The sequence below is a fragment of the Carcharodon carcharias genome, chromosome 1 (genome assembly GCF_017639515.1).
Source record: "Carcharodon carcharias isolate sCarCar2 chromosome 1, sCarCar2.pri, whole genome shotgun sequence".
In the NCBI taxonomy this organism is placed as follows: domain Eukaryota; kingdom Metazoa; phylum Chordata; class Chondrichthyes; order Lamniformes; family Lamnidae; genus Carcharodon; species Carcharodon carcharias.
In genome coordinates this window covers 23448654-23476342 of record NC_054467.1, presented here as the reverse complement: position 1 = coordinate 23476342, position 27689 = coordinate 23448654, and the positions used below count along the sequence as shown (strand labels likewise).

The 27689-nt window shown below is 41.8% G+C and overlaps 1 protein-coding gene across 2 annotated transcripts in view; it reads left to right on the top strand.

Annotated features, from left to right (window-relative positions):
- sclt1 (sodium channel and clathrin linker 1) overlaps window positions 1-27689 on the top strand; it is a 115493-nt gene that overhangs the window by 57625 nt on the left and 30179 nt on the right. For both annotated transcript variants that reach the window (XM_041190005.1, XM_041190015.1), the window contains exons 13-19: window positions 3572-3749; window positions 9503-9601; window positions 11538-11609; window positions 13510-13584; window positions 22947-23092; window positions 24952-25144; window positions 27331-27527. In XM_041190005.1, the coding sequence (XP_041045939.1) occupies window positions 3572-3749; window positions 9503-9601; window positions 11538-11609; window positions 13510-13584; window positions 22947-23092; window positions 24952-25144; window positions 27331-27527 (960 nt within the window). The remainder of the gene's footprint in view (window positions 1-3571; window positions 3750-9502; window positions 9602-11537; window positions 11610-13509; window positions 13585-22946; window positions 23093-24951; window positions 25145-27330; window positions 27528-27689) is intronic.

Genomic DNA, 27689 nt, shown 5'->3' with positions numbered 1-27689 from the left:
TTCAGATTTCCAGCATCCGTGGTTTGCTGCTTTTGTATAAATTGTTGTGATGGTTTGAGATTTGGCATTCTTACATTTGTCCTGGTGAGCGCAAGACAAAAAAGACAAAAATGTCTCTCTTTTCAGCTATATATATTTATTATTAATTTAATTTTATTCACAGCTTGACTCTCTCTCTCTCTTTTTCTCTCTCTCTTTTCCCATACTTCAGTCAAAACCTGTGCAAACACAGAGGGCAGAATCATCCGTGCCCACTGGCATCGGGTGTTCTCGGCTGCCTGAGCAGACTATTTGGCGTGAAGGCCAAAAATCAGTTTCACGACATGTGAAACCTGTTTGCAATTGTCCACTCAGCCTGTCAATAGTGGGCTGCGTTTCCCACCATCAGATGTCGAGAACCTCATTGTAGTACATTTGCATATCATTATAACGCTAGCCCGACGGACTCACCCCCCCCAAACGCTGGATCATCTGCCCATGACGTGTTTCACAACTGCACATAAGTGATTGTTGGTCTGTGTAAGTACACATCTCAGTGCTTCCAGCCCACGACTACAGCAGGGAAGATGTGCACCAGAAGCAAAAAGACTGTAGCCCCCAGGTTTAGTATGCCTTTTGGACACTGTCGAGGCCAGCCGTGATGTCCTTTACCCCTGCTCTGGCCACAGGATAGGCAGTGGCGTGACCAACCAGGCTTGGTAGGCAATGGCAGTGGTGATCAGTGCCAATGCTGCACGGAAGAGGTTGGCCATCCAATGCAGTTAGAGAATGAATTACCTTATCCGTGCCGCCAGGTTAAGACAACCATCTCATCACTCTAAACTCTCACACTCACAAGCCCATCACACATTCACTGGCATCTCGCTCAAGGGACATCACCATTCTCTTTCACACACACCCTCATATCTTCATCTGGCTTCATCTGCTCTGGAGACAGCCTCCTCAGCCCTCACCATCTTGAGGCCACTTGCACAGATCAATATGTGCTTCCACACACACCCAGCATTACCCTCCTTGCCCAGTATGGCCCTCGGCCTGCAGCCTCTTCCCTTGCCTGAGGCCACTTCTCCCCCTTCCCCAAGCAAGCCTTAGCCCTCCAGCCATTGAAAAGCCACCCACATATGGCTGATCTGGCAAGTAGAGACCTACCCGTAAGCCCCCCTAAAAGCGATGTGGTGCTGTTGTGAAGCCTGGTGCTGATGACTGCAAGTGCTGACCGAAGCAAGGTAGGCAAACAAACCTTGAAGTCCCGATTGAAATGCAGCCCGCCAGGTGCAAGTTGCTTATGTGCTGTTGTGAAACACGTCGGTGTGTTTTCCTGCCAACATGGTTGGATAATCCAGCAGGGTGGGGTGGGGGGGAGCAATTCCAGCGGGCAGGCCTAATAATATGTTGATGTATTACAATGAGGTTCCCAGCGTCTGATGGTGGAGAACGTGGCCCACCATTGGCAGGCTGAGTGGACGATCGCGAACTGGTTTCAGGCCTTTGTGAAACCGATCGCTGCATATTGCCTGTTCATGCCACTGAACACGCCTAGTGCCAACAGGCACGGAAATTCCTGGCCTCTGGTGGGGGAAGTGCAGAACAAAGGGGCTTAATCTTAAAGTTAGGCCATTCAGGGATGATGTCAGGAAGTGCTTCTTCATGCAAGGGGTAGTGAGAATCTGGAACTCTCCCTCACAAAGCTGTTGAGGATAGTTCAATTGAAAATTTCAACATTGAGGTTGATAGATTTTTGTTAGTCAAGGACATTAGAGTTACAGAATCAAAAATGATGTTGTTGAATGGTAGAACAGGCTGAAGGGACTGAATGACTGAATTCAATCATTCCTATTACAGTGTTTCCATAAGTTAATTTACATTGCAAGTATCAACGTTCATTGAAAAGTCAAGCATAATGTAACTCCATTCATAATTTTATTTTTCTTTGTAGTACACATTTACAAATACGTGATACATTTTCTTTGTTATGCTTTCTTGCTTCAAACTACTCTGTTACTGATCTATCTCTCCTGGTATTAGTCTAGTAAACCTTCACTGAATTACACATTTAGATAATTGCTTAAATAAGGAATACAATACTGCACACAGCACTCCAAATGTGGTCTCACCAGTGCCCTGTACAACTGAAGCATAACCTCCCCATTTTTATAGTCTGTTGAGCTTACCCAAAACTTACTGCCTTTGTCCTCCTTTGCACCAAGCTCCATTCACCCATCACCCCAATGCACATTGACCTATGTCATCTGGCAAGGCAATTTAAAAATTCTCAAGTTTATTTTCAATTCATTCCATGGCTTCACCCACCCCCACCTCAGCCAACCGTGCCATTCTCTGAGGTCTCCGTGTTAGTCCAATTTTGACATGTTAGCCTTCCTGATTTTTTGCTCCACCATTTGGTCGTCCCCTGAAGTGAGAAGGATGCTTGCCACGGAGTACATCATGGGGCAAGAACCTGTGTGTGGAGTCTTTTAACGTGGGGAGGCTGTTACGCTGCAGCTGCCACATGGTTCTGGCTGACCAGGAGACTCTTACCGCCTACCATAGGCGTATTGGAAGGATTTACAGGTTGATAATCAACCTGCTTGGCTAAGTTATGAACGCACCTTCTGTGGCCGTTAAGTCCCTGAGTGGGATTCAAACCCAGAGCTTCTGGCCCAGAGGTAGGCTCATTATCACTGTACCACAAGTCCTTCCTACTGATTTGTCTACAGATATATTTGTATTTGTGAAAATTAAAATTTCAAATGGGTTAATTTTGTTAAGATCATCTTTGCATTTTCTAAAAATGTAGATTTGTATTTGCATAGGAACTACATCATTACGTTTACAGAAAGGTTATCAACTTGAAACATTAACTCTGCTTCTGTCTCCATAGATGCTGCCAGACATATTGAGTATTTGCAGCATTTTCTGTTTTTATTTTTATTTTAGATTTCCACGATTGCTTATTTTGCTTTTTTTGTTAGCTTTCTGTTAGTTTTGGTTTTGTTGCAGATGTTCAAATTCCATTTACTTGTAATTACAAGATTTTTGTGTAGAATGTCTCACTCTCACAGCACACTTCTGTATAATTACATTTTTATAGTGACTTTGAAGCGATCGCTGTTAGTAGGGTAACCTCGGAGAGATTGAGAATCACAAATGACACAATTTCACCATAATTCCAATAGCTTTATTGTCAAAAACCTAACCTTGAAAGTAATACAGAGTGATTTAAAATATACAGTTATTCCCTAATTAGTCAGACTAAGTTGACTGCAGGCAGATTGGATCCACTCTGAGTAGGACTGACTGCTCCACTTCCAGCAGTACGTCTCCTGGTGGTGGTCTTGCTCCTAATGCTGTTGGCTCAATCAGGATGTTAGCCTGATTTTATACTTTGGCTGCATTGCAACTACTCCCGTGCTTAATTCCTCTGAGCCACTCAATTGGCAGACTTGGATCAGTTTGGCTGCATTGCAACATGTTCTCAGAATTGTTAGTCTATCTCCGCAGCAAATTTAACCAAATCTTAAAACATACAATTCTTGCATTCTTTTATGGATTTTAATATTTTTTTTTGCAGACTGCGTGTAGCTGCACAAGATGCAGAACAGTTGCGAAAAGAGAGAATTTCTTTTGAGGCACAAATTGGTGAACTTCAGGAAAAATGTGCAAAGTTGGAGGAAGAGAAATATGAGGCAGTGGCCAAGGTTCGGGACAGCATGCAACTCCTTGAAGAAGCAAACTTACAAAAAGACCAGGTGAGATCGCACAGTAGGTTCTTTTTTTAGGGCTGCAAAGGAAATGCCAGCAGAGGGGCTGTTTCACATCTCTATTGATAGGCTGAAAAACATGTTGCATCTCATAAGAGTAACCAGCATCTTTTGTATATTTTTCTTCCTGTTTTTACACCATTTGAGTGTGATGTGAACATATTTGTGTGAAGAACAGTTAAAGCTGTTGTACATGTACTTGCATCATGTCAGGTGTGGCTCTTGCCTCTGTGTGAGAAGGCTGTGGGTTCAAGTTACATTCCAGGATTTGAGCACATATGTCCAGGCTGACAATGCAGTAATGAGGGATTGTTGCATTTTTGGAGGTTCTGTCTTTCCAATGAGAAGTTGTCTGCCATCTCAGATGGACGTAAAAGATCCCATAGCACTATTTCAAATAAGAGCAGGGGAGTTATCCCCAGTATCCTGGCCAATATTTAGCCCTCAGTCAACATCACAAATAAACATGAATTCCCTGGTCAGCACTGCGTGGCAATTTGTGGGTGCTGGCTGTGTGCATATACGCTGCTGCATTTCCCACATTACAACAGTGCTTCATTGGCTATAAAGCATTTTGGACCATTCTTTGGTCATGAGAGGCACTACATAAATGCACATCATCATATTTCATTCACAGTGCCTCTAATATAGAAAAAAGCTCTAATTTTCCTTACGGAAGCATAAAGCAAAGAAATAAATGTTGAACTAAAGAGAAGATATTAATAAGATAACCAAAAGCTTGATTAAAGAGATGAGTTTTTAAAAATGTGTCAGGAACGATGTTCCTTTAAGAGATATGTGGAGAAACTGAGGGAGTTAGAGAGGGAATTTCAAGCATGGGACTAAGAGACTGGTGCAGTCACTAATGGAGATGTACAAGAAATGGAGGGTTTAGGGATTGTAGCACTTCAGGAGGTTATAAATAGAGAGGGTTGATGTCTTGGAGAGAATTAAACACAAGGATGAGAATCTTGAAGTTTGAGATGTTGGAGGATGGGGAGCAAAAGTAGATCAGCAAGGACAGGGTTGATGGGCAAGTGGGACCTGGTGCAGATTAAGTTATGAGCAGCAGAGTTTGGATAAGCTGATGTTTACGGAGAATGGAGAAAGGGAGTCTTGCCAGGAGAACTTTTGAGCAATCAAGTCTGGAGATGACAAAAGGCGGAGATGAGGGTTGACGTGCTGAATGGAAGGAGGTAAAGATGTAGGCAGGTAATGTTATAACTGTGAAACTAGACAATCCTTGTGATAGAAAGGATATTGGTTTAGAAGCTGAACTTGACTTCAAATAGGATGTCAAGGTTGTCAGCAAACTCGCTCACCCTGATACAATGGTCGAGAAAGAATGGACTCTGGGAAGGTTACGAAGTTTGTGCTATTTAGCTGAAGCAAATTGTGGTTCATCCAAGATTGAATGATGGACATACTGTCTGCCAACAATAACAACTTGTATTTAAAAAAGTTTTTTTTAACATAGTAAAATGTCCCAAGCTGCTTCACAGAAGTGTTATTAAATGTAATTTGATGCTAAGCCATATAGAGATATTCAGAGATCTTGGGTATAAGTTTTAAGAAGCGCCTTAAAGGAGGAGCGAGCCAAAGGTGTTTAGGGAGGGAATTCCAGAGCTTAGTGCCTAGGTAGCTGAATACATGATCACCAATGGTGGAGCAAAAAAATCGGGAAGGCTAACATGTCAAAATTGGACCAACACAGAGACCTCAGAGAATGGCACGGTTGGCTGAGGTGGGGGTGGGTGAAGCCATGGAATGAATTGAAAATAAACTTGAGAATTTTTAAATTGCCTTGCCAGATGACATAGGTCAATGTGCATTGGGGTGATTGGTGAAGTGAAGGTTTACTAGACTAATATCAGGAATAGGTGGATTGTCTTAGGAGGAAGGGTTGGATAGGTTAGACTTGTATTCACTGGAGTTTAGAAGAGTAAGAGATGATTTAATTGAAACCTTTAAGATCCTGAAGAGTCTTGACTGGGTGGATGTGGAGAGGATGTTTCCTCTTGTGGGACAATCTAGAACTAGGGGTCACTGTTTAAAAGTAAGGAGTCCCTCATTTAAGACAGGGATAAGAATTTTTTTCTCTGAGGGTTGTGAGTCTTTGTAACTCTCTTCCTCAAAAGGCAGTGGAAGCAAAATCTTTGAATATTTTTAAGGCAAAGCTGGAGAGATTCTTGATAAGCAAGGAGGTGAAAGTTTATTGAGGGTAGGCAGGAATGTAGAGTTGAGGTCACAATCAGATCAACCAATTGAATGGCAGAGCAGGCTTGAGGGGCCGTGTGACCTGTTCCTGCTGCTAATTGGTATGTTTGTATTTATGAGTTAATGGAGGGTGCAAAGTGGGAGGCAAGCCAGGACAACATTGGAATAGTCAAGTCTAGAGGCTTGGATGAGGATTTCACCAGCAGGTAATCTGAGGCAAGGACAGAGACAGGTGATTTAAGGAGGTGCAAGTAGATGGTGAAGGAGAGATTGTGGGGTCAGATGCTCAGCTCTGAGTCAAATAGGATGCTGAGCTTGGAGAAAGCCTGGTTCAGCCTCTGACAGTAGCCAGGGGGAGAGATGGTGTCGGTGACTAGGGAACAGAGTTTGTGGCAGTAATGACAAAATTTAATTGGAGGAGGCTTCTACTCATCCAAGACTGAATGTTGGTCAAGCAACATGACAAGTCAGAGTCAGTGGAGGGGTCAAGAGATATGGTAGTAAGGTAGTATGGTGTCATCAGCATATGTGCGGAATTTGATGTTGATGTTTTTCAAAGATGTCACCGAAGGGCATCATTTAAATGAGAAATAGGGGGGAGCCAAGGATAGGTCATTAAGAGACTCCAGAGATAAAAGCGGGAAGGGAAGTGATTGCAGGAATTTTTGTGGCTACAGGTGGAATCATACTTTAAATGTTTACTTGCAACCAACCAGTAGACTTAAATGCTGTGTATTTACAGTTAACGTCATAATTGAGTTGACTCTTGATGGATGGCTTTCTAGATATTGTAGCATAATGTAGTAGTGCTTAAGGGCATGAAAATGGGAAATGGATGAAATTTATAAATTAGCACTCTAAACAAAGAACTTTGCATAAGGGAAATTTGGGCACAGAGATCATCATGCATTGTATGATTTTCTGTTCTTGTATTTTCTCATCCATTAAACCATGAGCGCTAATTTGCAAAATCTACCTGAAAATTAGACCAACGTGATCCTCAAAACTGGAAACGATTCATCTGAGCTTTTCATAAAACACTCATCTAACAGAAAACCTTGCATTCTGAATGTTTTCATTCATTTTCTGTTGTTACGACCTTCAAACTTAGTATTTTTAAAACCCCACATGGGCATTGATTTTGTGTAAAATCTCCTTGTGTTGAAAAAAGAATTTGCTTAATGATGCAGTGTTGCAGTACATTAAGTCCTCGCTTACAAAAGTGGTTGTGTTCCTAAAAAAAAACACAGCTTTAGGAATCAATGTTAAAACTGAAGGAAGGTCCTACAGATCCTAACTTACCAGAGGATAACAAATATTAAAACATTATACCCTCTAAGTTGAAATGTTTTACATTAATAAAAACCTATGTTGGTAAATGAAATAACTTTTGAAATAAAATAGGTTTAAAAATATAATAGAAAAATGTAACTTTCTACAAACTGTACCTGCTGTGGATCTTGAATCCCGAAATCCCCGTTCTCTCATCCTCCTGGTTGCTGCAGGTCCTCCCCGCCACTACTCTTCGAGTTGCGGCCTCTCCCACGCCCCCAATCAACTGCCCCCAACGTGCCACCCCTCCCCAACGCGCTCCTAATGCGTGCCCCACCCCTGACCCACCTTCTCGCCGAACCTCCCACACGCTGACTCATCCTCTTGTTTTTTTAAGGTGACCATCGAAGCTACAGCCGCCTCGCTGTACTTCTCCGGCGAGCGGGAGCATTTAAAAAAAAAAAATCATGGGAGTAGGAGGTTCGACAAAACTGTGGGTTGAGGAGGTGGGGTGAGGCCACAACTCATGGAGGTCGGGAATGGGGAAAGGCCACAACTCTGATCCTGGAGCATGGAGAGTCGGCAACTCAGAGTTTGGAGAGGGGGAGCGACCGCTCCAAAATGGTGCCAATCAGGCCATGTTGGAATTGATGTTAAAATGAATCTCACAATGCTCAACGAGAATACAGGCCCCAGTAACTTAACGATGTTAAAGCAGAACAACATTATATGACGGAATGTTAAACAAGAACTTGCTGTAGAGTAAATAATTGACGATTTGAGTTTAATTTTGATGATTTTCCCATAAAATATATAATTTGAGCTTGTAGGTAAATCAGTGTCAATCATTTACTTTGAGATTAGTTTTATGCTAACGTATTGGACTAGATATTTTGCCATTGAGGTAGAAATCTTGAGTCGGAAAATTTCCCAGCTCTGTCTCCTTTAAAAGGGCCCCTGCTCGCCATGTTTTTGTTCTGGTGAGATGGAGGTAGGATGGAGTCAGACCTGCCACTCTGCAGTTTGAAGGCGGGTGAGGTTCGAGGCAAACTGGTTAGAAGACCTGCTTCGGTTCTCTTAGACTTCAGTCCAATTGCATAGAAAGCTGTTAGGCACGCTAGCCCTCACCCCTGAACCCTGCCCCTTCATACCCCCATGCCACCTCGATGCCCCACATACCTCTTGGCAACCTCCAGTGTTTGCAGTCCCTTCTCCAAACTCCATTCCATAGCTACTTGCTCCATCCCTCTACCTGGCAACAGTCTGCCTGCTTGCTACTTTAGTGTCACTTCTGATCCTGAAATGACTTCTGACCTTATATTGACACCATTACCAAGACCCCTTATTTCCAACTCTGTAACGTTGCTTGACTTTGTCTCTGCTTTAGTTCATATACTTTTGAAAACCTCATCCATGCCTTTGTTACCTCTACACTCAATTATTAAAATGCACTCCTGGCTGGTGTCCCCCATTCTACCCTCTAAACTTGAGGTCATTCAAAACTCTGCTGCCCATGTCTGAACTCACAATAAGTTGCATTCCGCTATCACCCCACTGGGTCCTGGTCAATCAAGTTCTTGATTTTAAAATTCTCATCCTTGTTTTCAAACCCCTCCAAGACCTTGCCCCTCCCTATCTGTGTAATCTCCTCCATGCACACAACCCTCCAAGATATCCGCTCTTCTCTAATTCTGGCCTCTTGTGCATCCCAAATTATAATTGCTCCATCACTGTTGGCTGTGCCTTCAGTTGCCTAGGCCCCAAGCTTTGGAATTTCCTCCCTGCACCTTTCTGCTTCTCTACCTCACTTTTCTCCTTTAAGACACTCCTTAAAACCTACATCTGACCAAGCTTTAGGTCATCTGACCTAATATCTCTTTATGTGGCTCAGTGTCATACTTTGTTTTCTCATGCTCCTGTGATGCATTTTGGGACATCTCATTATGTCAAGGGGCTTTATAAATATAAGTTGTTGTCTTCTCACTTTATGAACTTAATTTTAGGATGCACTTGTTTCTACTTAAGTTGGGATCAATTTATTATATCAGACTGTTTCCTTGATTTTCTTTCTGAGTTTGGTAAAAAATTGTAACTATTTTTACTTCACATTTAGTACAGTAATTCAGATGTATCCTTTGACGACGGTTGCAAATGATACTGTTTATATTTCATTCAACCAGCCAATCAGAAATAACATCACTAAAGTAACTCATTTTGATGATTTGCTTTTTCCATTTTTGCAAAACCTTCAGGTTTTACTACGTGAAAAACAAAAGGATGAAGAAGTGGTAAAAATGAAGGAAGCCATGGTTCAGCTTGTTCAAGAAGCTGCTGTTCGAACAAGAAAGGAGGTTGAATTAGATAAACTGCTGTGCATCTTAAAGTATTTTTCCAATTATGGCAGACTTAAACATGTGAAGTTAACTTAATAATCAGTATAGAAGCAGTATTTTCAGTTAAACCTAATGAAGAAGAAAAGTCCTGAGCACTTTGATACGTTAAAGTAACCCTTTGAGAGCTTTGTTTTTAAATTACGCTATTTTTCCAAGTCCTATAACTCCTGTGCCTTGCCAGTGGTATTGAAAGTCATGTGTTAGAAGGTGCATAGACACAGACTAGGATATATCTTTTTTATTATCCCTTCATCTGTGTGGGAAAATATATGATCACTTCTCATTGCCTTCCACCAGTTGCATGACTGCAGTTACAAACATTCTGGCCTTGACTTTCTTCATGATTTCCACTCAGACTTCTGCTTAATCTGGACGGAATCAAATAAAATAGTGCAAAATATTTTGGAATTGCAAGCATATGCAACAAAACCACTTTTTAGCCTGGAGTAATTTTTTTATGGCTGATTCAAAAATCCCTGCCCACAAAACTGGCATCCAGGACTGGCAAATTTGCACTAATTATGCCTACTCAGCCAATGTGTTCATCACATTGCACCAAGATTCTCAGCATCACAGTACCTGTGATCACGTGAATTTCACATTAATCACACTGATCAGTAGTGATCAGCTGTCAGTTGAAGCCACTGACCCAGGTCTCTTTCTCCTGCTGCAGTAGTTACTTCACATTCAATCAATACTCGAAAGAGTATCAAGAGTTCAAATCTCACAATGGCAAACTATGAAACAATGTAACTTCATCTGAAACAGATGGAAATGGATTTACTCAAAAGAGTATCAAGAGTTCAAATCTCACAATGGGAAACAATGTGACTTCATCTGAAACAGATGGGAACGGGTTTGTACTCGAAAGAGTTAGCTTGGCCTAAATAGCCAAGTGGTTATGGTACTGGGCTTGTAACCCCCAGATCAAGAGTTCAAATCTCACAATAGCAAAACTATGAAACAATGCAGCTTCCTTGCACCGTTATAGCTTGGCCTAAATAGCCAAGTGGTTATGGTACTGGGTTTGTAACCCCAAGATCAAGAGTTCAAATCTCACAATGACAAAACTATGAAACACTGTAACTTCATCTGAAACAGATGGAAACGGGTTTGTACTCGAAAGAGTTACACCACCATCCATGGGCTTGGCCTAAATAGCCAAGTGGTAATGGTACTAGGCTTGTAACCCTAAGATCAAGAGTTCAATCAATTGATCTTTTCTTGATACAGAAAACATGTGATCAGCAGGCAGTTGAAGCCACACAGGTATGTCCTGCTCTGCTGCAGTAATTAGTTAATTGAAGATAGCAGTGACCAGCAGTCAATTGAAGCCAATTACAAAATAAGACCAGGAGCATTAAATCACACAATTGATCTGCTCTGCTCTTTTGAAAATCAATGAGTTTACAAAGTTGAAAAGCAATCCCATTTGTTTTTGCGATGCTAGAGGATGACCTGTTCCAATAACAAATCAGTTACAATTGATTAGACTGATCTGTGGGAGACTTTAAATTTGGGGGCATGCTAATACCATGCTAACTTTACCTTGGCAAAACAAGTGGTGTCCAGCATTAGCGCCCACTAATGGAAACTCCAAATCTACACAATGAGTATAGACCATTGTTCCACTCTGACAGACTGGATCATTCACCAATTTAGCTGATATGTCGTTTGAGAGTTGACTCAAAAATGTAATCTAAATTTTGAGTTTAGTTAAAGAATCATATGGAGAAATGTGCTATAGTTTAATACATTGCTTAGATTTCACTTTATATAATGTTATTTGAAATGAACTGAAAACTTTCAAAGATTAAACCTTACTGTTTTTAAGAAGGTTAAATTACATGAATGAAACGCAAACATGTCTTCAGTCTTTCTTTTTTCCTTGCAGGTTGAAAATGTTAGGAAACAGAGCAATATACAGATTGCTCGTTTAGCCGAGGAACTGTCTGATTTGCAGATGGTATGTGGACCAACCTGGGATTCAGAAACAATAAACTGAGGCAAAAGCAGCTGTCAATGATCCAATATTGATGCAATCGCCAAATTATCTCTAGCATAGGTATTCACCAGCTGAAGCTGATTAGTTCAGATTCACTGATGATAAAGATATTAAGCAGACCGTTTTCCAATAGCAACTTGCATTCACATGGCACTTTTCATGTGGAAAAGCATTCTAAAGCACTTTACTGAGGCATCAGAGAAAAGTGGATGCTAAGCTATGGAAGGAGATATTAGGATGGTGACCAAAAATTTGATCATAGATGTGTTTAAAAGAAGCTTTTAAATTAGGAGAGGAATTAACTTTTTAATTAGAAGCAGTTCTGAGGTAGTTCACTTGACTGATTCCTGGGATGAGAGAGTTATCTTAAGAAATGTTGGACAGGTTGGACCTGTATTATCCATTGGAGTTTAGAAGAATGAGAGGTGATCATATTGGAACATAAGATCTTGAGGGTGCTTGACAGAGTGGATGTTTCCACTTGTGGGAGAGACCAGAACTAGGGGAAACAGTTTAAAAATAAGGGGTCTCCCATTTAAGACGAGGTGAGGAGAAATCTTTTCTCCGAGTATGTGGAACTCACTTCCCCAGAGAGCAGTGGAGGCAGGGTCATTGAATATTTTTAAGGCAGAAGTATGTAGATTCATGGCTAACAAGGAGTCAAAGGGTATAGAGGGTTGGCAAGAAAGTGATTGAAGCCACAATCAGATCAGCCTTGAGCTTACTGAATGACAGAGCAGGCTCCGGGGGCCAAACGGCCTACTCCTCCTAATTCACATGTTCAGTTATATGTCTATGTGCCAGAGGACTTTAGGGAAGGAATTGCAGAGTATAAAGCCTAGGTGGCTAAAAGGATGGCTGCCAATGCAGAGGTGAATGGAGGGAGGATGCACAAGAGGCTAGAGTCAGAGGAACAGTATCCTGGGGTGTGGAAGATAATGTTGCAGGAGGTTAGATGAACAGAATCTGAGGGTGAGTGGTGTCAAGCAAGGATGGCAGCAATGGTGAGTGGGATGGTGCAGAAGAGGATATAGACAGCAGACTTTTGGATGAGCTGAAATGTACAGATGCCAGCCAGGAAGGCAATGGAATAATTAAAATAGTTAATGTAGACAATGGAATAGTTAATAGTTAAGTCTAGCGGTTTAGAGAGCAAATTTGCTTAGGTAGGTGTCGATGCAAGCAGTATTCCAGAGATGGCTGTTCAATTACTAGTACTACCAGTACTTAACAGGACTAATTTAAATAGACTAGCAACCAATGATTACTGGGGAAATTCCCCTTATAAAAAGATGCCTTGTCGTTCTGAGTATGTCGTTGTTTATTTTTGTTATTGGGGGAAATAAAATTATATAGTGCACAAGTGATGAGATAAATTGGCAGCAATTTTGGGTTATTAATACTGTTTGTGCTGTATTATTGCAGGAAATCATTTATCTTGTGTTTTAAGGATTGGACTAATAAGAAAATGTCTGCTTTTGGCTATTATCAAGTTCAAGCTGTATTGGGTTTCTCTTAAAAACAGTGTGTTCTTATAATGTTATAAAACCTTAAACATAAGCAGATTCCCATCTGTGAGGCTCCTTTGTCAGCCCACCACTGGACACACTTTCTGATTTGAAAGAATGAAATACTCACTAATAAACCAGTCAGGACTGACCTACTCAGATAAGTTAAATATTCAAAATTACTGTGTTATCTAGTCACTATTTGTTTTTGGTGTTGGATAGTAAGAGTTAACCTTGGATAAGGTGCATCATGACCATGGTGTCCACCACAAACTGACATTTCTTTAAAAGAGCAGGCTTAATTCCCTCACCAATTACACATTTTTTTACTGTATTGTATACCCTCCTAATAGAACTGTAGCAATAAACAAGGACAGATTGAAAGGGCCATAAGGGAGAAGCGAGCTGTGGAAGAGGAACTTGAAAAGGTAAAATATATCAGATTGCAATAAGTTTTATTAAATGAATTATTAGTTTGTGCACACATGCAATGCTTTCTTCTCCAGTCTCATTTTCTGTCTTTACTGGCAATAAGTTTGTGTCATAAGGTGGGTGGTTGGGATGAAACCTGCAACTCATAAATATGCTTTGATTGTAGCGTTGTCTTGATTACACCAAAGTGACATTTATTTTGTTTTATCCATATGGGTAAATAACTGAAAATTTTGCCAGCCTCTCGGAAGTGCATATTAATGTTGAAAACTTCTGCATTTCCTTTTTTATCTTGTATTCCTGAAATGTCGTCTTGTAACATGGCTGCCATATATTGCTTGGCTAATAAGAGGATGAATGGGGTGGAGGAGCAGAAGGATATAGCAGTACAAGTGCACAGATTACTAGAAGTAATAACAGGTTAATAAGCCCATTAAAATAAAACTAAAACAGCCACTAGGGTCCATTTTTAGAGGGATGGAATCAAAAACTAGAGAAGTTAAGGTAAACTTGTGTCAATACTTAGTTAGACCACACTGGGACAATTCTGGTCTCTATATTATATTATTAAAACAATATAGAGGCTTCGGGGACGGTGCAAAAGAGAGTCACAAAAATTATATCAGAACTGACACCTAATGGTCTCGGGGCTCTTTTCTCTAGCAAAGAGAAGGCTGAGGGGTAAACTGATAGGGGGTTTGATAGGATAAACATAGAAAAAATATATCCACTTTTGGGGAAACCTCTACTTAAGAGTCGTAAATATAAGATATAACTAATAAATCCAAGGGGATTTTGAGGAGAAACTTGTTCACCTAAAGAGTGATCAGAATGTGGAACATGGTACCTCTTGGAGTAGTTAAAGCAAATAACATAGATGCATTTTGGGGGAAGCTTGATAAACTTATGATGGATAAAGAAATAGAAGAATATACTGATAGGGATAGATGGAGTGTGGTGGGAGGGGGCTTGGGTGGAGCATAAATGCCAGCATAAACCAGTTGGGCCAAATGGCCTGTTTTTGTGCTGTACACGCAATATACTCCCATAAGTCTCTTATTATCAACTATGAATTATTAGTCAGACTTGCAGCCCATATTATTACCATTATTAATTTTCAATGTGAATCTCAGTAAGCAGCAACTAAAAAATGTTGGCATAAGACATGTTGGCAACAAGATAACTTCTACAAACTTACATTGCTCTGTTTTGTTCCTGGCCTATTCTCTTTTTAAATGTTTTGGTTTGACCTCCTATCTACTTCTGTATTCCATCTTTTTCTTTCTCTTTCTCCCCCCACCTTTATTTTTACATTTGTACGTTTCTCTTTACTTCCCTCCTTTCTGTCTCTTTGTTTTTATCTTTCTCAGGTTTCAAATCACTATGGCACCATCATGAAATTGCTGTCTGACTCACTTCTAGTACCCATTATTATTTCCTAAATATAGCTTCCACTAGCACCAGAGACAACCCCTGTGATTCCATCCATTTTCTCCATGGGCAGAATCTCCTTTTCGGCATGCTGGGGTGGGCCCCACATGCCAATGGATAAAATGATATGCGGTGACATTGGACATGCGTCATTCCGATCTTCAGCTCGGTGGGCGCACACCAGAGTCAGCTGCACACCTGCCAAACTGTCAAAGGCCTGTTAAGGCCATTAATAAAGTAATTTAAAGTAACAGTTAGGGCTGTCCATCCAATCTTAAGGTTGGTGGGCAGGCAAAGAGCCCAGATGGCCTTCGCACTTTTCATGAAACCTTATCCATGGGATGAGGTTTCATGAAGGATTTATTAATGAAATAACATTTTTTTATCAAAATTCATAAACATGTCCCAGCTCATGTCACACCAGGGGCCATGTCTGAATAATTTTTTTTCTCGATTTTTCAATGTTTCCTTATGAAATTAATCTCCCTGAGGCAGCTCTGTGCCTCAGGGAGATTTCTGCACTTTCTCACGCACATGCGCGAGAAAGCACAGGCCCCGACTCTCCCCCTTCCCCCTGCCCGCACACGTAGTGCTGAGTGCTACCGGGCGCACATCATGCTGGGTGGGTCTTAAATGGCCCACCCACATAAAATGGTGCGCAGCCGATTGTGGGCAGCAATCAGCTCCACGCCCGCTCCCGATCGACCTGCCCGACAAGGAGAAAATTCTCCCCCATGTAATTTGTTGAAGCTAAAATAGGTTTGTTGCGGATAGTACTTGGATTACAACCGACAAATCAGAACAAAGCTCTGTAGCTGTGTCATATCTAACTGAGAATGGCAACAGCCAACCATGCAACTATTAGGAAGAGGAGGAGATTTGATGTGCATCTCCCTCCACAGCCATAATGTCCCCAGAACATGGATGCAAGAAGTGGTTACAAGAGACTTCAGCTACAATTAATAGATACATGATCCTTGTAGGTTTCCTCTGAAGTTCTCTGCCAGTTCTCCGCTATGATTGGTGCCAGTGTCCACTTGGATCTTTTCTCGTTTCATTAAGAAACGACTAAATTAGGTGGACTTAGCAAAGGCTGTGGGCCCTGGCAACATCCTAGCAGTAATTTCAGGATGTCCCAAAGTGCTTTTGAGCCAATTAAGTACTTTTTTATGTGTAGTGTAGGAAATATGGCAGCCAATTTGCACACACCTAGGTCCCACAAGCAGCAACGAGGTAATGAGCACATAATCTGCATTAGTGATGTTAGTTGAGGGATAATTATTAGCCAGGACACTGGGAGAACTCAGCTGCACTTCTACAAATTTTGCCATGGAATCTTGAGAGGCAGATGGCACCTTGGTTTAATGTCTCTTCAAAAAGATATCACCTCCAACAGCTCATCAGTCGCTCAGTACTACACAGGGCTGTCAACCTAGATTGTGTGCTCGAATCTCTAGAGTAGAACTGCGGTGGATTATAATCCTAGCCCCTTTTTGGCAGATCAGTCATACCTCTCAAATGATTCCCCTCAACTTTGGGTTGAGAAAGACAAATCCTAAAGGTGCTAAATGGGTCTGAAGAACTGATTTATTTCTCCCCAAAGGAAAGGATCCCTATGAGAGTATTACCATCCTCTGGGTAGCTTTTTTTAAACAAGTTTCAGCCAGATATCATTAGAGTCCAGGAATAACTCCTGAGTGACATACCCCCCGTCCCCAGTTGGATTCACAAGTTAGTGATACAAAAGACTACATGAAACAATATTAATTCTAAATTATTTAGATGTTTATCAAAGAATTCACAGTGTGGTGAAACACTTGATGTTAAAGAGTTCTAGGAAAAGAGAAAGAAATACCTTATTTCTAGTAGAGATCCAGTTTTTAAATTAATTTATTGTTACAGTAAAATATTTTAAGTTGTAATTACAGTAGTATTTACCTTAATCCCCGATGAAGACTACAGAGTTAGCAAGATGACTCTGTCCCAGTTAGGTAGAAAATTATCATTGTTGCGCCTCAATAGCCTGTACCATGAGAGAAGCTGGAGAAAATTTAGTGAATCTAAAATTCCAGTGTGTGTGCTCAATAGTGTTTCTTGAGGTTGCCTAACTGATTTCTTACTTATGGTATCTTGACTGTAATTAAGTTCAGCCTCTTTATATCTCAAATAAGGCTTCTATCGCTGTTAATTTCTATGTAAATCTGGACCTCTTTGATTTCTAAGAAAGCTGATATAACTTAATTTCCAGGTAAAGTCTGTCCCTCATCAATTCTAAGCAAGAGCAGCTTCCTTTAACTTTCAACCTACTATGGCACCTAAGAATATTTGCAAAATTGAAGTCAATGGGGAAACTATGTTAGATCCAACAATAGCTGGAGTCATATAATAGCTTCTCATCATGCAGAAGAGTGTGGTTCTGGGTGTACAAGTACCTCTCAAACATCCTCAGCTCACCCATCTTCAGTTGCTTTACCAATAACCTTCCCTCCATCATAGGATCAGGTGTGGGACAGTTTGCTGATGATGCTGCAGTAATCAGCTCAATTCACAACTCCTTTGATCATGAAGCAGGCCATATGAGACTACAGCGGGACCTAGAAAACATCCAGCATGAGTTGACAAGTGGCTGGTAACATTTATGCTCCCTAATTGTCAGGTAATGACCACCTCAGACAAAAGGAAGTCCAAACATCTCCCTTAAACCTTCAACAAACATCATGGGTAGAATTGTCCATGCCCGCTGGCGTGGGTGTGCTCGGCAGCATGAGCGGATAATATGGCAAGGCGGCCAAAAATCAGTTTAACAACGTCATGAAACCAGCTTGCGATGGTCTGCTCAGCTTGTTGATTGCGAGCTGTGTTTCCCACCATTGGACATTGGGAACTTCATTGTAATATATCTGCGTATCGTTATAAAGCCAGCCCGCCAGAATCATCCCCCCCATCCCCCCCCAAATCACTGGATCATCGGCCTACATTGGCATGATTACACACCGACGTGTTTCACAACAACATATATAAGGTGTGCACTTGGTGGGCTACACTTTGAGAGGAACTCTGAGGTAAGTACACAGTAACGTTGTTCAGCACTCGCCCCGGTCGCTGGTTGGACTTCCAAGGTTGAGGCGTGTTGGAGGCATGGGGGCAAGGACTGCCCTGCAGTTGAAGATAGTGCACAAGCACATGTGGGGTAGTGGGGAGGGAAGCGGCCATGCATTAAGGAAGCCTTGTATAAAGTGACCATTCCTCTGTAGCTGAGACAGTTCAGACACAGCCACGTGCGTTGGGTCAGGCCTCTAGCTTATCCGCCCATTCAAGCAACACAGAGGGATGCAAGAGCCACCAAGTGCTCCCCTTTGAGTTTCACCCTTTGAGCACAGCCTGCAAAGTAATGAGTGTTTTAGTGGATTGCAGAACAGTTGGATAACTGGGCACGTTGTATAATCTCCTTGCTAAAGCTGGCTGAGGAGCAGTTACTGGTGGGGGTGCTCACAGCCCATTGCAATGTCATCATTCCGGTTTGGACCAGCCTCCCCCCGGTTCAGGTTAACAGCGCAGTCTTGCACTGTGGATTAGGAGAATGCCTGCACCTAAGCTGAGAGAACAGCATGCAGTCCAATTGGCAAAGCTGCTGCCAATTGTTCAGGTGGAGTGGGGCGGAGGTGATTGGGGTTTCGGGCAGCCATGCAGTGCACTAAACTCTGGCCATCCAAGTGATAGCCAGCGCTCTCTGGGATGCATTAAGGGGGCTTCAGACTTAACTAAGGGAGGTTCTTGGTATACCCAAGCTAACCCACGCATCTCTCTCTTTCATCCTGCAGAGGAGTACATCAGGAGCATGGAGCCTGGTGAACTAGCTGTGCGCCTCGTGGCATACAGAGAGTGAAGACAAAGGAGAAGAGAGTAATGGAGGCGCCTGGCTGCGCAGAGGGAGGAGCAGCACCCTCAGGAAGAGGCACAGCATGTCATCATTAGTCAGCACTTAGGTAGATCCATGATCTACAAACGCTGCCTTTCGTTCCTGACTGGGAGTTTATTTACAATAGTGAACGTTTTTCACAAATGATTAACACCCTTGCCCAGGCTGAGCAATTACATATTCTTAACTTCTGTTAAGAATACGATACGATACATCTTGGTGCTCCCCGGACATCCAGAGGGGAGGCGGAGGCGGCATGCTGACTGCTATGCCCTTTCAGTGATGACCTTGGTGGGCGTCCTTTGGGGGGCTGAGACCTGGACCTGTTTTTGGGGTCCTGCTGTGTGGCCGTGGTACCCTCCTCGGCATGTGGAGCTGGAGCTGCTGAAGTCACAGGAAGAGGGGATTCGGATGAGTCGGACACTTCTGGAGTCACCTGGATGGATGGCCCCAGTGGGGAGGCGGGGGTACACTTGCTGATCCTCCTCCCTATGGGTGCCAAAGGGCCTGGCTGACTCCCTGAGGCAAAGGGGTAGCTGGAGTGAGATTGGGCTGCCCCGCACCACTCTCGCGCGCACACAATTGGAGGCCAACCATGGCATTGGCGAAGGAGTTCAGTCCACTCAGCAGTGCAGGACCAGTGCCCTGGACCAAGGTCTCCATGGCAGCCACCATTCCTACCAGTGTTGACCTCGCTGCGTTGGCATGCTGGCACTATCATCTCAGCCTGAAGGAGGACGGACTCCTCCATCATGCCTGGCAATCTGAGGAGTACAGTGGACATCTCTTCCTATTGTTGCCTGAGCTTTTCTTTGCAGCTCCAGCAACTGTGACATGACCAAGTCCAGAGGCTCCACATCTGACTCAGACTCAGCAAGTTTCTGGTCTCCAGTCACCTGAGTGCCAGACACCTGGGAAGTTCCAAAACAAAAACAGAATTACCTGGAAAAACTCAGCAGGTCTGGCAGCATCGGTGGAGAAGAAAAGAGTTGACGTTTCGAGTTCTGTCGAAGGGTCATGAGGACTTGAAACGTCAACTCTTTTCTTCTCCGCCGATGCTGCCAGACCTGCTGAGTTTTTCCAGGTAATTCTGTTTTTGTTTTGGATTTCCAGCATCCGCAGTTTTTTTTTTTGTTTTTATACCTGGGAAGTTCTTGCTGCCGCCTGCTGTGGATCAGAAAGTGCGATGTGCTCATCAGATTGTGATCCCGAGGCTATTGTAAAGCTAGGTCCCACTGAGGTGTTTGTGTCTGCACTGTGATAGGTCTTCAGGGAGGGTTTCAGTGGATTCCTTTTCTGAGCTTCTCTTGGGCCTTGTTTAGAGGCCCTGGGTCATGGACCCCCACCCCCGGCCGTTTCCCAGATGTGAGATAATTAGTGCTTGGCAGTGGCCTGTGAAACAGGACACATCATTCACAGCATGGTTGACTAATGGATGTTGCACTGTTGGATCCTCACTTGGTAGAACACCGCTGACCTCACCGTCAGCACAGGAATGGCCTGGGACAGTATATTGGCTACTGGACTCAATATCCAACCTCTCCATTGCCTGCACTCTGTAGCTGTAGAACGTAAGACCTATAGAGTGCCCTTTATCAACTCATCAACATTCCTTTGAACTGCCTCCCCATCCTCCAATCTCTACCACTAAGAATGAGCAGCCAAGTCATGGTAACGTGATCATCTTCAAATTCCCCTCCAAGTTACACAGCATTCTGATTTAGATGTATGTACTGTTCTTTTACTGTAACTGGGTGAAAATCTTTGAATTTCACACCTAATACTATTGCAGAGGCACCCATCAACACAATGATGTAGTGAGTTAAGGAGAAGGCCTATCACGACCTTGCGGGCAATAACCCTGGCTTTACCAGTGTCACTTACATCCTAAGAACAAAATGAAACTAATTGTAGGATAGGTTCTGTGTAGGTTTACCAGCAGTGGTTATATTAAACAAATCTTCAGTGATTTTTACCTTACATTTTAGAGCTGTTACTGAAGCCATTAAATACTGTGGCCTTAATAACATGACAAGTGTTTTCATACACCAGTTTTTAGAGCTAATTTGAACAAAAATGATACTGCAAGCCACATATCACGCACCATTTTGTGTGTGAATACTAACTTTTCACCTTAGTTGCCTTATTTTAAATGCCTTTTCCACTCAAGTCCCATGCATCTGTAAATATGAATTTCTGTCTACAGGTTTAGTCTAGATTTTAGCAAACACTTTTTATCACTGGAAATTTGTTAAAAATACAATACAGCGAACTTTCTTTTGTGCGTGAATAATTTGTGCCTCCAAGGGGCAAGAACTCAATATTGCCAGTGAACATGACTCATTTTCCTTTCAGGAGGAAGATACCAAAGTTTATTGGCATTTATTCAAAAAAAGTTAAATTCATGCATACTTCCTGTTTCCTGTTTTTCAAAAGTTGGAATGCATGTTGTCACTTGTAAAAACGCTTCTGGAGGCTAGCACGCCTTTCTTCAACATACTTTGTACTGCACGCAATGTTTAAGTAATTAAGTTGATTTTTAAGTTAATTGTTCTGCAACAAGCCTTAAAAATCTTAATTATCGCCCTTCTATTTCCTTTAACACACTAATTATGCTGAACCTAAGGTTCCTCACTGTTCATATCTAGTTGTTTCCTTCCATGGATCCATGCTCACAGTTTGCGATACAAGATCGATTAGTCAGTGAGCTACCATTGCTGAAAACCACAGGATAAGATTAATGGTCAAAGGGCAATTTGTGTGAACTACTGTGATCAAGGTGGAACTGACTGTAGGAAATCAAAGGACAAGAACAAATGTAATAGTAGCTAAGCCATATACTGATCAATATGTGGCCAGCAGCAAGAAATGTTAGGAACATGATAAACCTAAAAGCTAGAAATCCATAATATAGTACTTTAAAGAGTAACAAATGTTCCATACTTAGGGAGAAAAAAATCACGCATAGTTACAGGTCTGTTACTGAAATCACATTTTTATCTTCAGGTTTGTGTGCTATCCTTAAAGCCTTGACTCCTTCCTCTGGTTTTACAGATATCTTTGGCCCTCTGCACAAGTGGCCACTATGTGTGTGTGTCAGCCTTGTCAATTAGTTTCCAGAAGTTCTTCAACCACAGAGATGTGACAATACAGTCTGACTGGCATTGCCTGATGTTCCGTCAGCTATCCCTCGATTCAAAGATGATGACTATTCAGCATTACGAATTTCTGCCATGGGTCTTTAAGTGACTGAACAGGCCAATTCTCAACCCGCAGATCTTTGGGCACATGGGGTAGGACATGCCACGAGCTAGTGGGATCCGGAGTGCAGGATTTGCTTTCTTGTGTGTATATACTTGCTCACAGAGCTACATCCTTTCAGCAAAGGCTGCAGGATAGCAATTAGGAGCAGGGACCCTAGCTCTTTTATTTTAACTTCCTCTTCACTCACCTTAACTCATATCACTAAAGCCAATTCCAGCACTTCTTGCCAGTACCTTATCTGAGATCAGTTAAGTTAGTATTGATCAAAGATGGATCAAGATCTATATGACTCAGTTACTCATTGTAAAAACTCACTAAGACATCTGGGGAGCTTAAACTCATTTCTTTGTCTGCTTTTTTAATGTAATTCATTTTATGTAATTCATTTAGCCATAAGCATGCAAAAAATGCTTTATATGACACTTCCAAACTTCAGCATTCAGCAAGTCATTCTCATCACTGACCATGTCCAATTTTCTCCTAGGAACAATGTGTCAGATACTTGCACTTCTGGATAGTAAAACAATAATATTATGATTTGCATGTGGAGCTACTGTTTCTCATATTTTTCAAAAGCCCAATCAATAGGAGGTAGTCCAACCCCTTTCCATCAAATTCATTGGCCACTTGCTTTCTGAAGGGACTGATTTTCACTGATTTGTTGTAAATCTTGTGGCTCTTTTCCTCAAAATCCCAAATTGAACACCAGACTTAAAATTCTCATTATTAAAAATTCTGTTTCAGCTTTATCGCAATGGCACAGGCACTGAAGAAGATCATAGAAAAGTTGATGAACTGCACCAACGATGTCTGAATGCAGAACGCTCAAAAGATGATCTCCAAATAAGTTTACAAACAGCACAAAACAAAATCAAGAAATTTGAGATGAAGTAAGAATGTCTCTTCAGCATTTATGTTACAACAAAATATTTCATGGCATTACTCTGATTCTGATAGCATCATTACAACATAGGAGGAGACCATTTGGCCCATGTAGTCCATGCTTGCTCTCTGTATAACATTTCAATCAGTCCCAATCCCCTGCTCTATCCCTATGGCCCTGCAAGCTTACTTCCCTAAAGTGCCCATCCAATTTCCTTTTGAAATTATTGATCGACTCCACTTCCATCACCTTCGTAGGCTACGAGTTCCAGGTCATTACTACTTGCTGCGTTAAAAAAAACTTCCTCTTGTTCCCCTGCATCTCTTGCCCAAGACCTTAAATCTGTGTACTCTAGTCCTTGCGTGATCAACAAATGGGAACAGCTTTTCTCTGTCCACTTTATCTAAACCTTTCATTATCGTGTACAGCTCTCTCAAATCTCTGTTCAACCTCTTTTGTTCCAGTGAGAACAATCCCAGCTTCTCCAAACTAACTTTAACCAAGATCCCTCAGCCCTGGAACTATTTTGGTAAATCTCTTCTGCACCCTCTCAAGAACTCTCACATTCTTCCTAAAGAGTGGTGACCAGAAATGGATGCAGTACTCTAGTTGTGGCCTAACCAGATGTTTCTGCATTAAAAGTATCTACCTGTCACAAAATACGTAGTTGTAGCATTAGCTCTTTAAAGTAATCTTGCACTGAAAATGTGCCAATAACTTGTTCAATCTTTTGTCTCCTAAATCTGCTATTAAGTGATGCTTGTATGCCTCCTGCACCAGCTATCATTATGTATTTACTCATCCCATTGGGATGCTGCTCCATTGCAACATGACTGAGATTAGTTCAGCAGCCTGAGGAACAGAACCTGTGCCTTCCAATCCATAGTGCTAAGCATTGGTATCACGCATTGGTATCACACATTGGAGCAAGGATAGTTAATGATATTTTCACATTTTTTATAGGTTAAATTGCTTCTCTAGCGTCATCTTCACAAAAAACAATTTGTTTGTAACTGTCCTGTCAAAAGATATAAGCTGTGCTGCAATTTATTGGATGAATTTTCACTTACATTTGGACTACAGCTTGAATATTTTTGACTGAATTAACTCTTGGACGTAGCAAACATTGATTAACCCTGCTAACAAAATTAAGATATTCAGGAGGCTGTAAGTTTTTAATTGTGTTTATTTACTGTGCATAATTAATATATGTATATTTTACTTAATCATCTATGATGTTCATTAGCACATTTAACATTTGTTATAAATAGTTTTTGTAACGAGTGCACAATGTGTGCAGAATTATAAATATATTCTTATGACTCCTCCAATGTTCCAGTTAGTTTAAAAGAAGTAAGCAGCCTGTAACTAATCTGTACAGACCAGGAAGATCCCTGGTTCACTCCTCTGGATTTAGTTAATTGATCTCGGTGCAGTAAAAGGAAATGGGAGAATTAGCTTCAGGGTCCCGTTGATGAGGTAGATGGAATGGGAGGAGACCTATGCAGAGTACAAGGAGACTAGTTGGACCTAATGGCCTCTTTCTGTGCTGCATATTCAATGCAATTCTACATAAAACAATAAAAAGGAGAAAATTAATGAGGTTCCTACTTAGCATTATCCTGTTAATTCTGTTTGTTTAAACATATGTGGATGTCAGGTGAGGACAAGATTGGTTTTGACTGTGAGGCCTCTGGCTGAGGAGCAAATAGTGGCATCTGTTAAGGCTCAGGAAAGAAGGGGATAGAATTTTAAAAATGGCAACTGACAAAATATAACTTAAATTATATTCCATGTCTGTAGATACCACAGAGAATATGACTAACAATTATGGCTATTATGGTTAACCTTCTGTTCATTTTGTAGTTATGAGGAGGAAATGTCCCGTTGCCAAGAAATGGTTCAAAAACTGCAGAGTACTCTGGACTCTGTTCGTGGAGACTGTGACATGGTCAGTGAGGAGCGACTGAGATTACAGAAAGAAAATGAACAACTTCGTAAAGAGATGGAAGAACTGAAGAAAGCTAGTCTGGACGTACAAAGGAAAGCAAGGCAGCAGGTATGAGAGTATAAAAGAAGGGGGAAAAGCTTCTTAGGTGTATCAGAAGTTTTTTTTATTCATTCATGGGGTGTGGGCTTTGCTGGCTGGGCCCGCATTTATTGCCCATCCCTGGTTGCCCTTGAGAAGGTGGTGATGACAGCTGAGTGGTTTGCTAGGCTATTTCAGAGGGCAGTTCGGAGTTAACCACATTGCTGTGGATCTGGAGTCACATGTCGGCCAGACCAGGTAAGGTTGGCAGATTTCCTTCACTAAAGGTCACTAGTGAACCAAATGGGTTTTTACAACAATCAACAAAGATTTCACAGTCATCATTAGACTCTTAGTTCCAGATTTTTATTGAGTTCAAATTTCACTATCTGCCGTGATGGGATTTGAACCTGGGTCCCCAGATCATTACCTTGGGCCTCTGGTTTACTAGTCTAGAAAGCATTGCAAGGCATCAAATTGATCTAATATCTTTATATAATTTTTAGAAAATATTTTCTAAATCTTTGGAGTTTGGCGAGGGGAAACATGTTTGATTTGGATATTTTCCAACCTGTTCTGGGGGAACTGCTAAATTGTAACATCCCTCCCTGCCAGTTGCTGTTGTTGAAATCAGTTGAATCAGGCTATTCCAACATTTCTGCTGTAATGACTTTGTACTGCACCACGTGCAATTTGACACTGAAGGACGAAAGTCTTGGAATAGCTCAATTTGTTGCCATTACAAAAAGCAAATTCTAAAAGACCCTTGTTAGAAATTTTGTGACAAAAATCTGTCTCTTGTGCTCCCTCTATCCCATTTCTTTCTCCCTTATCATGGGAGATGAAAGATTGAGCAGTTCATTTGTTCTTTATTTTGGGCAATTATTATTTCCTTGCAGGTGTAGGTTTAGAAAAAGATAAGCAATTTGGTTAAGCTTTTGTAGGTTTGTGATTCATGGATTTTCCTACATTTGAACGAATCAGCATGGGTAACTTACTCATGGTGCACTATACCCTAGTCCTGCTCCATGCGACATGTGCACGCCTTTGAATTTTGCACTCTTAAATAGCATGTATGGCTTCGATGAGCATTTCCTCTCCCTAGTGCTATACGCGTACCAATTTCTGGATCACTAGGCATAGGTAAAAATAGATGGTGACCGACAATCTGAGTACCCCTCCATTATTCACATTTGACATGCATTTCCTGGCCAGCCCTAGCATGGGTGAGAATCTCACACTTGAAATGAGGAAGGAATGTGAAATGAATTTAAATGACAGGAGAATGAGGTCACAAAATAAAAAAGAGGATCATCCAATGAAACAGGACGTTAGAGGTTGCAGGGCTACCTCTTCAGCTTGGAGAATATAGAGCAGCAGGCTATAAACTTGAGACCTCTAGAAAAATAAACTTAATATTTTTTGATCGGGTTGAAGTGCAACAGGGCTGCACTGTAGGCTGGCCGTATCTGGCAGCAGCCAACAGACCTCACTTTCACCAACAACTAAGGCTGTTCCAGCTTGCCAGGCCCCGTTTGGAACCAGTCCACACTCAACAGTGCTCTTCCTGCCCAAAACTTTATACCGAACTGTCAGATTAAGTTACAATCAAGTGTGGTCGCTTGCATAAAGCCTATTTGGGGGAGACAGTGGCATAGTGGTAGTGGCATAGTAGTATTGCAGAGGCCCAGACTAATGCTGTGGGGGCATGGGTTCTCATCCCACCATGGCAGCCGGCAGAATTTAAAATTCGATTAATAACTTCTGGAATTAAAGGAGAGAATAGTGACCATGAAACCTTTTTCAATTGTCATAAAAACCCATCTAGTTCACTAACATCTTTGAGAGAAGGAAATCTGCTAGCCTTACCTGGTCTGGCCTATGTGTGACTCCAGACCCACAGTAATGTGTTTGCTTCTTAACTGTTCTCTGAAATGGCCCAGCAAGCCAATCAGTTCCAGGTCAATGATGCCTAGGCAACAAATGCTGGACCTGCCAGCAACACCCACATCGCATGAAAGAATAAATAAAAACAAAAAGTTCCCTGACTTAAACCGGGGAAAGAGGGCAGGGAATTGGGGCCCTTGTCTTAAATGTAAAGAGGACTATTGGTACAAAAGAGCATCTGCATTCAAGCATTATTAGAGTAAAACTTATTCGCAGTTCCTAAGAGACCAAATAGCCTCCCTCTGTGCTATAATAATTCTGTGATTTAGGTAGCAACTCTTGAACACGAGTTCTCCCTGAAGGAACATGGATTTGAAATCCAGCTAAGAGAACTAGAAGATACCAGCCGGAATTCAACCACCGAGCTGAAACGTTTACTATCAGCACAACAGAAAGCAACCAGTCGATGGAGGGACGAAACCAGGAAATTAACTGAAGCTTTTGAGGCTAAGGAAAACAAACGGAGGTAAGTGAACTCTGCTGTGTGTGTGTGGGTGGGGTGGGGTGGGCAGGGATTCTCAATTAGGGGTCTGCAGTCCCCAGAGGTCCATTAGAAAGGTTCAAGAGGTCCACCAAAAATATCTGGAGAGTTTGTAGGATACAGGCCTTGTGTAATCTGCCCGCACCT